We start from the raw sequence: 12272 nt of genomic DNA on the forward strand, positions 1-12272 counted from the left end.
GGTTGGAGCCAGTTTGCTCTGTTCCGTGAAGAGAGCAGTACACAGCGTTGTACAAGATCTTCAGTTTCTTGGCAATTTCTTGCATGGAATAGCCTTCATTTCTCAGAACAAGAATAGACTGACGAGTTTCAGAAGAAAGTCCTTGTTTCTGGCTATTTTGAGCCTGTAATCCAGATACTCAACTAGTCTAAAGAAAGACAGGTTTTTTTGCTTCTTTAAATCAGAAAAACAATTTTCAGCTGTGCTAAGATAATTGCAAAGGTGTTTTCTAATGATCAAATATCCTATTAAAATTATACACTTGGATTAGCTAAAACAATGTGCCATTGGAACACAGGAGTGATGTTTGCTGATAATGGGCCTCAATACGCCTATGTAGATATTCCATTAAAAATCAGCCGTTTCCAGCTTCAATAGTCATTTACAACATTAAAATTGTCTACACTGTATTTCTGATCAATTTGAAGTTATTTTAATGGACATAAATGGTGCTTTTCTTTCAAAAACAAGGACATTTCTAAGTGACCCCAAACTTTTGAACAGTAGTGTGTGTCTGGATGGATGTGTGTGTGTGTGTGTGTCGTGTTGTGGTCCCAGTGGTCTATCGAACACCATTCACCATAAATCAGTGCAAACGCTTGTGTGTGTGTGCTCGCGCGCGTGAGATGACGTGCTCCTTGCAAATCAATCTGTTCCCACAGCATGCTAGCAGCATTAGTCATCGTAAATAACATCATGTTGCTTCTGCATCATTAATGTGTCTGGCCAGACTTAGCGCTCTATTATAGCAACATAGTCCATAATATCACTTACGGATGGAGAGGGAGAGAGACAGAGAGAGGGGGAGAGTTAGCGAGCGAGACAGGAGTGAGAGAGACAGAGGGGAGAGTTAGAGAGCAAGACAGGAGTGAGAGAGAGACAGAGAGAGACAGAGGAGGGGGAGAGTTAGAGAGCGAGACAGGAGTGAGAGAGAGAGACAGAGAGAAGGGGAGAGTTAGACAGCGAGACAGGAGTGAGAGAGAGAGAGAGACAGAAGGAGGGAGATAGAGATGGGGAGAAACAGAGAGAGAGAGTGTGACAACTCGACTGAAATGTCTGGAACAGTAACACCATTTTTCCCAGTACTAATAGAAATCATATCTTGTCATATCTTTGTACTCCCCGATGAAGGCCATGTAGCCGAAACGCATCAGAGGTTTTCAACTTTGTTTCCATTGAACATGCCATACAAATAAAGGCATTTTAATTCATTAAATGAAGAGTGCCTTGGTCCTCCTTTCTTTTTGCTCACCTGTATTTGTTTGACCTGTGTGACGTCTACAGTACTTGTATGGATGTTTACTTGTTCTAAGTTGACCCTAGGGTTTACCTGTGTATGTTTACCTGTTCCCCAGGTGGTGAGTGGGTCAAACTGGATGGCTTCGCAGTGGCGGACGGGGCACCTGTTAACGCATCAACTCCAGGTAACACCAAAATGAATATTGTGCCTTCGCATTTTAGTCTTAGAAGTTAAACAATCCTAAGAAGTTCCATTACAGAGGCAAATGTAAAATTGCAGCTATCATCGCAGGGTTAAAAATATGTCCCTTCTCCGGTCCTCCGGTACTAATGTTATGACTCTGGTAGACAGAGAAACAGTCAAGTGGGTCTATCTATCCTGAACCAATGGTATGTCTGCCCTGGCCTGGCCCATAGCACATTGGATCCCCAGGCTTCAGGAAACACAGAGGCTGATATCTGGTGGTCGGAGGATTGTTGAGTCGATGCTCCAGACATCTGCAGGCTGTAGTCCAAGTAAAATGATTCGCAGGACCACTTTCCGGAGAGATAAAGAGAGAAAGAGAGACAGTCAGATAAAACGAACAAAAAATCAGCTGGTTGAAACCAAATTGGGACATTTCTTAGTCTGCTCTCTGCAGGAGCTCTTTCTCTCTATGAGGTACAGACAGAGTAGTGCAGAGAGAGATATAATAATAGACAAGATAGGATTTCTCATGTTTCAATGTGCCAACAGTGAAGAGGCGACTCCGGGAGTTGCAAAGGAAAGGGTGGCTAATTTGAAGAATCTCACATTTTTAACACTTTTTTTGTTTACTACATAATTCCATGTGTCATTTCATCGTTTTGATGTCTTCTACAATGTTGAAAATAGTCCAAATAAAGAAAAACCCTTGAATGAGTAGGTGTGCCAAAACGTTTGACTGGTACTGTACACAAATAACTATCAGTAGAAAACAGGTCAAATGAAACAAAGTGCAGCTAGTTTGCTTCCTTTCCAGCTTCACGCCAGGTGAAAGGGCAATGGAACATTTAGAATGAACGACTGGTTCGCGTCCATAGATACAGAACAAAAAGACTGAATGCCTGGGTTGAGTCTTTGGGAACCGAACCGATCAGCAACCTTAGATTTGTGTCGGGACTATATCTTGTGGATGAAATAGTATGAATAAATGAATCAAATAAAGTTAACGAAAATATGTTCATCATTATTTGAATATGTTGGTAACCCGTTGTATAAAAGTGATAATGCCCTCGAAGCCGGTGTTTGAAGGATATATTGGTACGGATTCCGGCCCTCGACTTCTTTTTCGAGCCTAACAACGGTGCCAATATAACCTCCAAACACCGGCTTTGAGGGCATTATCACTTAAATATATTTGTCTCTTGTAGAATTGACTTAACTTGGTGGAACTTGATGTGCACCTGATTAGCCTAGAACACACTGAAAGAGTGTGAGGTTAGTGGAGGGGTGATGGAGGCAGAAAGTCAACCCACTCCCCTGGCCGATCCTGACAGTAACTACGAAGGTACCTACCCAGTTCCTGATTTACTCTTCCACTTGCCCATTTGATTGGGGACGGTACCCAGAGGTGAGGCTGACAGTGACCCCCAGTCGTTCCATGAAGGCCTTCCAGACACAGGAGGTGAACTGAGGACCACGGTCAGACACAATGTCCGCCGGGATCCCGTAGTGCTGGAAGACGTGAGAGAAGAGAGCCTCCATTGAGACCAGGCAGAGGAATCAAACAACAGGCTTTGGAAAAACCGGTCCACAACGACCAGGATGGTAGTGTGCCCCTCCGAGGGGGGGAAGGTCTGTGACAAAGTCGAGATGGGACCAGGGTCGTTGTGGAACCGCCAGCATGTTGAGTTTGCCATAGGTGGAGGTGTCTTGCTTTGTGCTTAGGTGGAGCAGGAAGATACGTAAACCCGGATGTCCCGGGCCAAGGTGGGCCACCAGACAGTAGATAGTACGGGCTACACATGGGTGCCCCGACACAGGTGCTGTGTGTGCCCAGGCGAGGAGACGGTCCCACACATCACAGGGCATGTAGGTACACCCTTCAGGACAGTTGGCAGGTGAGCCACAATGCGGGACAGAGGAATAATAGGTGTCACTTTCTCCCTCCGATCCTCTGTGTCATGCACCCGGGATAACGCATCTGCCTTGATGTTCTTAGATTCTGGCCGGTAGGAGAGGGTAAAGTCAAACCTGGCGAAGAATAGGGCCCACATGGCCTGACACGGGTTCAGCCACTGCTCGAATATACTCTAGGTTTTGGTGGTCCGTCCAAACAAGGAAAGAGTGTTGAGCACTCTTCAGACAGTGCCGCCATGTATTCAGCTCCTGCTTGACGGCCAGCAGCTCACGATCCCCCATATAATGGGGTTATGCAACTGTAACCAGGGGAAACCTAAAACTACGGGGTGTGCAGGAGAGTCGAAGATGAGGAAAGTGATGTGTTCATGGTGGTTGTGAGCAACTGTGAGCGAAATGGGAATCGTGGTCTGGCACACCAGTCCTGTTCCTAGGGGATGGTTGTTAAGGGCATGGACTGTGATAGGGGCTTGTAAAGAGACTAGAGGAATGCGTGAGAATGAGGCTACGGACCAGTCTAGGAAATTGCCTGCACTGGGGCAAGACTTTGTGGAGGACCAGGATAGTCTGGGAAGGTGTCAGGAAGGAGGATGGGCTTGGGAGGCAGAGACTCCGCATTAGGAGTCCGACTCCCCGCATTAGGAGCAGAGACCCTGTTGACGGTGGCGTTGACGATCCTCTGGGGGAAGGTGTGTTGTGCCCAACTCCATTGGCTCAGGCTCGCTGCAGGTTCCTGGGAGAGAGCCGAACCCCGGGATGGGCGCTGACGGGCACTCAGGAGAGTATCCAGGCGGATGGCCTTAGCGATGAGCTGGTCCAGATGAGCCAGCTCGGTCTGGATGTCCGCCTATAGCCCGCTGCGGAAAACCGTCAACAGGGCCTGGTCGTTCCAGCCAGTGGACGCAGCCTCCGTCCGGAAATCCAGAGCGTACTCAGACGCTGTCCTGGACCCCTGGCGTAGATGGAGGAGACGCTCACCTCCCTCTCGGCCCTCTGTAGGGTGGTCATAAACGGCATGGAAGAGTTGGGTGAAGTACTTCTGGACCGTCCCTCTCCCAGACGGCGTGCACCCACTCCAGAGCTCTGCCTGTCAGCACTGAGATCACCAAGGCCACCTTGTCCCTCCTGGGGGCTGTCCGGGCATGACGGGCAAGGTGGAGGTCACACTGCAGGAGAAACCCCCTACAGTGAGCTGAGGTGCAAACCGTTCCCGGGAGGGGTAGGAGGATGTTGCTGATCAGACCAGGTCATGTAGATGGTGGTGGGGTGGCTGGATCGACTTCGGGGAGCTGGGAAGTTGGTGGTGTAGCCTGCAGCTGGTCCGGAGCACCTCGTCCATGGCAGTCCTGAGGTGTTCGAGGCACGGAGAGGTTGTGATGTCCTGCTGCTTTCTGTTCTGTTGGGTCGGTCATTCTGTCACAAGTGTAGAGAGGAGTAGGAAGGAAGCAGTCGCAGGTGTAGAACTACTGAGTTTATTAAAGTGCTAAAATAAAAGCGGGACGAACCCCAAAGTGCTAAATAATAAAGTACTCAGGTCCGAGAAAGACAAATGACAGAGGGAGTTTTATACAGTGATAGAGTGGGGATTGGAACCAGGTGTGCGTAATGATAACGAGACAAGTCCGGAGTTGATGAGTGAAGGGCGTTTGCTAGCAGCAGGTTTGGTAGCAGCCAGAAGGCCGGCGATGCCAATCTCCTGAGCTGGACAGGAGGCGGAGCCAAAGCGAAGGCTGGTGTGACAGTTGGTTAGCTGGCGGATGAGCAAGAAACAGATGGGAACACAAAGCGCCCTACTGAAATGGCCACTATACCACTATACCAAATAAAACGTTTGAATGTAAAGAAGTGTTTTGTTTTTTTAATTTAGCAGTTCGGATGAATGCAACTCAAAGAGCTAGAATTGACAAAATTGTTTAATTTGGGAGGAACTTGTTCTAATTGAGTTGAAACATGATTACCTGAATACATCTGGTCAATTTCTAATGATTATTTCTCAATTAAGTACTGTTTCAATAACACAATTTAATTAAGTAGATCTGTATTAAAAAGTTCATGTAAAAAATAATATGTTTTCATTAGCTGTAACTACTCACAAAAATGGAATGAATCAGATCCCCCAATTTTTTTGTGTGTAGTAAACTTGCATCGTGCCAGACAGCTCCACTTAGCTGTGCAGCCAGGGCCAAGGAGGAAAACAGAGTGGAAAGGTGAATAGAGCAGGGAGGGCTAGGAGAGAAAGGAGAGAGAGCAGGGAGGGCTAGGAGAGAAAGGAGAGAGCGCAGGGAGGGCTAGGAAAGAAAGGTGAGAGAGCAGGGAGGGCTAGGATAGAAAGGAGAGAGAGCAGGGAGGGCTAGGAAAGAAAGGTGAGAGAGCAGGGAGGGCTAGGATAGAAAGGAGAGAGAGCAGGGAGGGCTAGGAGAGAAAGGAGAGGAGAGAGAAGGGAGGGCTAGGAGAGAAAGGAGAGAGAATGAGAGAGATCCTCCCCAGGTCAGCAAACCCTCTGACATACAGACTTTGTCGCATCAGGACCTCTTGTCCTATCCTCCTTTAATCCCAACTCCTATTACCTCTCATTGTATTCCCTTCTCCTCTCTCTCTCTCTCACTGATCCAGCAGGGAATAATTCATGCAAGTCCACAGACTAACCCTGTCTGAACCTATCTTATGCCCACATCTACTCTGACTTGTCAGGACTGTATCAACCACTGCTGCATAGGAATACATTTACTCTGAGGGATAATGATTATGAGAGACAGAGGGATGAGAGATGAGGAGAAGGCAGGGAAATGTTTTTTTTTGTAATGTTGTCCGTGCTTTCACTCGGCAAGCCAGCAAAGCAAGGGAGGGGAGGTGAAGACGGATAGGGGGATTGTCTGCCTGTCTGTCTGAGATGGCTGTCCAGGCTGGAGACAGACATCATGTGATTACACCAGGAAGTAAGAAGCAGGAAGTGGGAGCATTGGGAGACTGTGTGGTCCCTGGGCTCTGTCTGCGTCCACGTTGTGACATCTCCCATGATTACAGTGTCTCATACACTTTAACTTGTTTAGATTATTGGAGAGGAAAGTCTTTTGGCAAAGTAGGACATATGGGGAGTTTCCCTGAGTTCTCCATTTCATTTGAAACATTTCAAAACATAATTATGAGATATAAAACTCATTGAAGTGATAATAGATTTTTTTAAGACTTGGTACTGGCCTGGCCCTCACACAGTTATCTCAGCATGTCAACCTGAGATACTGTACCTTGTGGTCTCAGGGTCAGGTGAACCATGCTGAACTTCAGCTGTATTTTTCTCTCTCTTCCAGCTCGTCCAACTCCTACTCCAGACATGTGGACCAGGGCTAACTCCACTGTCAAGATCCCTGTGAGAACAGGAAGAGGATCAGTGGTTGATGGGGGGGTGCGCCCATCAGGCCTGACCTCCTCCAGGGGGCAGCAGATCCGGAGACCCCCCCAATCATCCTCCGGCCCTCGTCAGCCAGATAGGGCCAGGGCAGGGACACCCCTGCTGGACCAGAGGTCCCAACACCACCACCACCACACCCAGCCACAGGCTGACCAGAGAAACAGACACAACCCCAAACTAGGTAAGAGCATCTGGATCTCTCTCACACCGGGTTTGCTCCTCATTTAGAAAATTCTTGTGTGAGCAGTATGTAGAGTGTGTGTAGTGTGTCCATCCATAGTGTGTCCTAGTGTGTAAACGCTGGCCTATGTGTCTGGTATGTCCCTCTATTCGTAGCATCTGAGTCCATCTATGTGGTATCACTGCAGGCACAGAGAGCCACGGGGCGGAGCGTGCCAAGCAACAGAGCCACCCTGACCAAAAAAACTCCCCCAGGTAGGCCTTATGACCACCTTATGACCACCTTATGAGCCTTTATAAAATCTTTATGAGCCTTTATAACATCATTAGAAGCCTTTATAATCACGCATAACTGTCCAGCTGCGAGGAACTCATCTTCAGACAACACTCAAGAGTTTTAAACCATTTCAACCACTCGACTGGCTGAGAATATACAGTAGCAATGTAAAAACCGACTACATATTTTTTGTCAATTCTCAATATGATTGAGTGCCTTCGGAAAGTATTCAGACCCCTTGACTTTTTCAAAAGGTTGTTACGTTACAGCCTAATTATAAATGGATTAAATCAATTAAAATCCACAGCAATCTATACACAAAACCCCATAATGACATAGCAAAAAGAGGTTTGTAGAAATGTTAGAAAATTGATAAAAAAATGGAAAACAGAAATACGTTATTTACATAATTATTCCCTTTGCTAGCTGCATCCTGTTTCGATTGATCATCCTTGAGATGTTTCTACAACTTGATTGAAGTCCACCTGAAATCATTTCAATTGATTGGACATGATTTGGAAAGGCACACACCTGTCTATATACAGTAAGGTCCCAAAGCAAAAACCAAGCCATGAGGTCGAATTAATTGTCCATTGAGCTCAGAGACAGCATTGTGTCGAAGCACAGATCTGGGGAAGGGTGCCAACACATTTCTGCAGCATTGAAGGTTCCCAAGAACACAGTAGCCTCCATCATTCTCAAATAGAAGAAGTTTGGAACCACCAAGACTCTTCCTAGAGCTGAACGCCTGGCCAAACTGAGCAATCGGGAGAGAAGGGCCTTGGTCAGGGATGTGATCAGAACCCGATGGTCAATGTGACAGTGCTCTGGAGTTCCTCTGTGGAGATGAGAGAACCTTCCAGAAGAACCACCATCTCTGCAGCATTCCACCAATCAGGCCTTTATGGTAGAGTGGCAAGACTGAAGCCACTCCTCAGTAAAAGGCACATGACAGCTTGCTTAACACGTTTTGGTAAACATGTCAAATGTCAAAGGGTCTGAATACTTTCAGAAGGCACTGCATCATAGGAAAACATCATCCTAACACGTTTTGGTAAACATGTCAAATGTCAAAGGGTCTGAATACTTTCAGAAGGCACTGCATCATAGGAAAACATCATCCTAATGTCAAATGTCAAAGGGTCTGAATACTTTCAGAAGGCACTGCATCATAGGAAAACATCATCCTAACACGTTTTGGTAAACATGTCAAATGTCAAAGGGTCTGAATACTTTCAGAAGGCACTGCATCATAGGAAAACATCATCCTAACACGTTTTGGTAAACAAGTCAAATGTCAAAGGGTCTGAATACTTCCAGAAGGCACTGCATCATAGGAAAACATCATCCTAATGTCAAATGTCAAAGGGTCTGAATACTTTCAGAAGGCACTGCATCATAGGAAAACATCATCCTAACACGTTTTGGTAAACATGTCAAATGTCAAAGGGTCTGAATACTTTCAGAAGGCACTGCGTCATAGGAAAACATCATCCTAACACGTTTTGGTAAACATGTCAAATGTCAAAGGGTCTGAATACTTTCAGAAGGCACTGCATCATAGGAAAACATCATCCTAACACGTTTTGGTAAACAAGTCAAATGTCAAAGGGTCTGAATACTTTCAGAAGGCACTGCATCATAGGAAAACATCATCCTAACACGTTTTGGTAAACATGTCAAATGTCAAAGGGTCTGAATACTTTCAGAAGGCACTGCATCATAGGAAAACATCATCCTAACACGTTTTGGTAAACAAGTCAAATGTCAAAGGGTCTGAATACTTTCAGAAGGCACTGCATCATAGGAAAACATCATCCTAACACGTTTTGGTAAACAAGTCAAATGTCAAAGGGTCTGAATACTTTCAGAAGGCACTGCATCATAGGAAAACATCGTCCTAACACGTTTTGGTAAACATGTCAAATGTCAAAGGGTCTGAATACTTTCAGAAGGCACTGCATCATAGGAAAACATCATCCTAACACGTTTTGGTAAACAAGTCAAATGTCAAAGGGTCTGAATACTTTCAGAAGGCACTGCATCATAGGAAAACATCATCCTAATGTCAAATGTCAAAGGGTTTGAATACTTTCAGAAGGCACTGCGTCATAGGAAAACATCATCCTAACACGTTTTGGTAAACAAGTCAAATGTCAAAGGGTCTGAATACTTTCAGAAGGCACTGCGTCATAGGAAAACATCATCCTAACACGTTTTGGTAAACAAGTCAAATGTCAAAGGGTCTGAATACTTTCAGAAGGCACTGCGTCATAGGAAAACATCATCCTAACACGTTTTGGTAAACAAGTCAAATGTCAAAGGTTCTGAATACTTTCAGAAGGCACTGCATCATAGGAAAACATCATCCTAACACGTTTTGGTAAACATGTCAAATGTCAAAGGGTCTGAATACTTTCAGAAGGCACTGCATCATAGGAAAACATCATCCTAACACGTTTTGGTAAACATGTCAAATGTCAAAGGGTCTGAATACTTTCAGAAGGCACTGCATCATAGGAAAACATCATCCTAACACGTTTTGGTAAACATGTCAAATGTCAAAGGGTCTGAATACTTTCAGAAGGCACTGCATCATAGGAAAACATCATCCTAACACGTTTTGGTAAACAAGTCAAATATCAAAGGGTCTGAATACTTTCAGAAGGCACTGCATCATAGGAAAACATCATCCTAACACGTTTTGGTAAACAAGTCAAATGTCAAAGGGTCTGAATACTTTCAGAAGGCACTGCATCATAGGAAAACATCATCCTAACACGTTTTGGTAAACAAGTCAAATGTCAAAGGGTCTGAATACTTTCAGAAGGCACTGCATCATAGGAAAACATCATCCTAACACGTTTTGGTAAACAAGTCAAATGTCAAAGGGTCTGAATACTTTCAGAACATAGGAAAACATCATCCTAATGTCAAATGTCAAAGGGTCTGAATACTTTCAGAAGGCACTGCATCATGAAAACATCATCCTAACACGTTTTGGTAAACAAGTCAAATGTCAAAGGGTCTGAATACTTTCAGAAGGCACTGCGTCATAGGAAAACATCATCCTAACACGTTTTGGTAAACAAGTCAAATGTCAAAGGGTCTGAATACTTTCAGAAGGCACTGCATCATAGGAAAACATCATCCTAACACGTTTTGGTAAACATGTCAAATGTCAAAGGGTCTGAATACTTTCAAGGCACTGCATCATAGGAAAACATCATCCTAACACGTTTTGGTAAACAAGTCAAATGTCAAAGGGTCTGAATACTTTCAGAAGGCACTGCGTCATAGGAAAACATCATCCTAACACGTTTTGGTAAACATGTCAAATGTCAAAGGGTCTGAATACTTTCAGAAGGCACTGCATCATAGGAAAACATCATCCTAACACGTTTTGGTAAACAAGTCAAATGTCAAAGGGTCTGAATACTTTCAGAAGGCACTGCATCATAGGAAAACATCATCCTAACACGTTTTGGTAAACAGATGTTTTTCTCAATACATTGCAGTTAATGGAACAAGATGAGTGTCACGGGGTTGATGTTTTTCTCAATACATTGCAGTCAATGGAACAAGATGATTGTCACGGGGTTGATGTTTTTCTCAATACATTGCAGTCAATGGAACAAGATGATTGTCACGGGGTTGATGTTTTTCTCAATACATTGCAGTCAATGGAACAAGATGAGTGTCACGGGGTTGATGTTTTTCTCAATACATTGCAGTCAATGGAACAAGATGATTGTCACGGGGTTGATGTTTTTCTCAATACATTGCAGTCAATGTGAAAAGATGTGTAAAAAGGTTGACGTTTTTCTCGTTTATCTCATGTCTGTCGTCTCACTCTCTACCGCCTTTTAATCCCTCCTCATTTTGTTCTCTCTCCTTTCCCCTTTCACCTCCACCCTCTCTCACCCTCTCCCTCACTCTCCCCCTTCTCTCTCTCCCTCCTCCCCCTCCATTATCTCTCTCTGCTTCTTTCACTGCCTCCCCTTCCTCTCTCCCTCCTCTCCCTCCCTCCTCTTTCCCTCCTCTGTCTGTCTGTCTGTTGACTCTCTCTCCCCTTCCTCCTCTCTCTCTCGCTCCCTCCACTCTCTCCCACAGACAGACAGACAGACAGACAGACAGACAGACAGACAGACAGACAGACAGACAGACAGACAGACAGACAGACAGACAGACAAGCCACATTCGGGATCAGCCCTAAACATAGCCTCAACCCTAAGCCTAACCCTAGCTTCATATCAACTCCCTGCAAACCCCAACCCTAGTCCACGCTTCATCTCCACATCTTGGCTCAGCCCTAACAATAGCCACATCCCTAACATTAACTTCTTATCCACATCCCGGCTCAACCCTAACTCCAAGAGCTGAGTCAAGATGTGGAGAGCTAGGGTTAGGGTTGTTACTAGGGTTAGCGTTGAGCCAGGTTGTGGACATGAAGCTAGGTTTACGGTTGAGTTTAAAGTTTGTCTGCCTACCTGTCTGTTTATTTGTCTGTCTGTCTGTCTGTCTGTCTGTCTGTCTGTCTGTCTGTCTGTCTGTCTGTCTGTCTGTCTGTCTGTCTGTCTGTCTGTCTGTCTGTCTGTCTGTCTGTCTGTGAGTGGATACAGTATATCAGTCAGTCTGTATGTCTTGTCTGTCTGTGAGTTTGTATGTCAGTCTGTCTGGTTTACCCCCACTGTATTCACATCCTACCATACCTCTGTCAATACATTATGCCTTGAATCTGTTCTACGGTGCCCAGAAATCTGCTCCTTTTACTCTCTATTCTGAACGTACTAGATGACCAGGTATTTTAGCCTTTAGCCGTACACTTATCCTACTCCTCCTCTGTTTCTTTGGTGATGTAGAGGTTAATCCATGCCCTGCAGTGCCTAGCTCCACTCCCATTCCCCAGGCTCTCTCATTGATTGACTTCATTAAATGTTAAAGCCTTGGTTTCATGCATGTTAACATTAGAAGCCTCCTCCCTAAGTTTGTTTTATTCACTGCTCTAGCACACTCTGCCAACCCGG

The 12272-nt window shown here is 45.2% G+C and overlaps 1 protein-coding gene across 1 annotated transcript in view; it reads left to right on the forward strand.

Moving 5' to 3' along the window:
* The window catches only part of LOC135505731 (fibronectin type III domain-containing protein 1-like), a 91195-nt gene that overhangs the window by 16744 nt on the left and 62179 nt on the right, over positions 1-12272 (forward strand). Inside the window, exons 4-6 of the mRNA XM_064924806.1 lie at positions 1395-1463; positions 6688-6969; positions 7125-7223. Coding sequence (XP_064780878.1) covers positions 1395-1463; positions 6688-6969; positions 7125-7223 — 450 coding nt within the window. The remainder of the gene's footprint in view (positions 1-1394; positions 1464-6687; positions 6970-7124; positions 7224-12272) is intronic.

This window comes from Oncorhynchus masou, chromosome 19 (genome assembly GCF_036934945.1).
Source record: "Oncorhynchus masou masou isolate Uvic2021 chromosome 19, UVic_Omas_1.1, whole genome shotgun sequence".
NCBI lineage: Eukaryota > Metazoa > Chordata > Actinopteri > Salmoniformes > Salmonidae > Oncorhynchus > Oncorhynchus masou.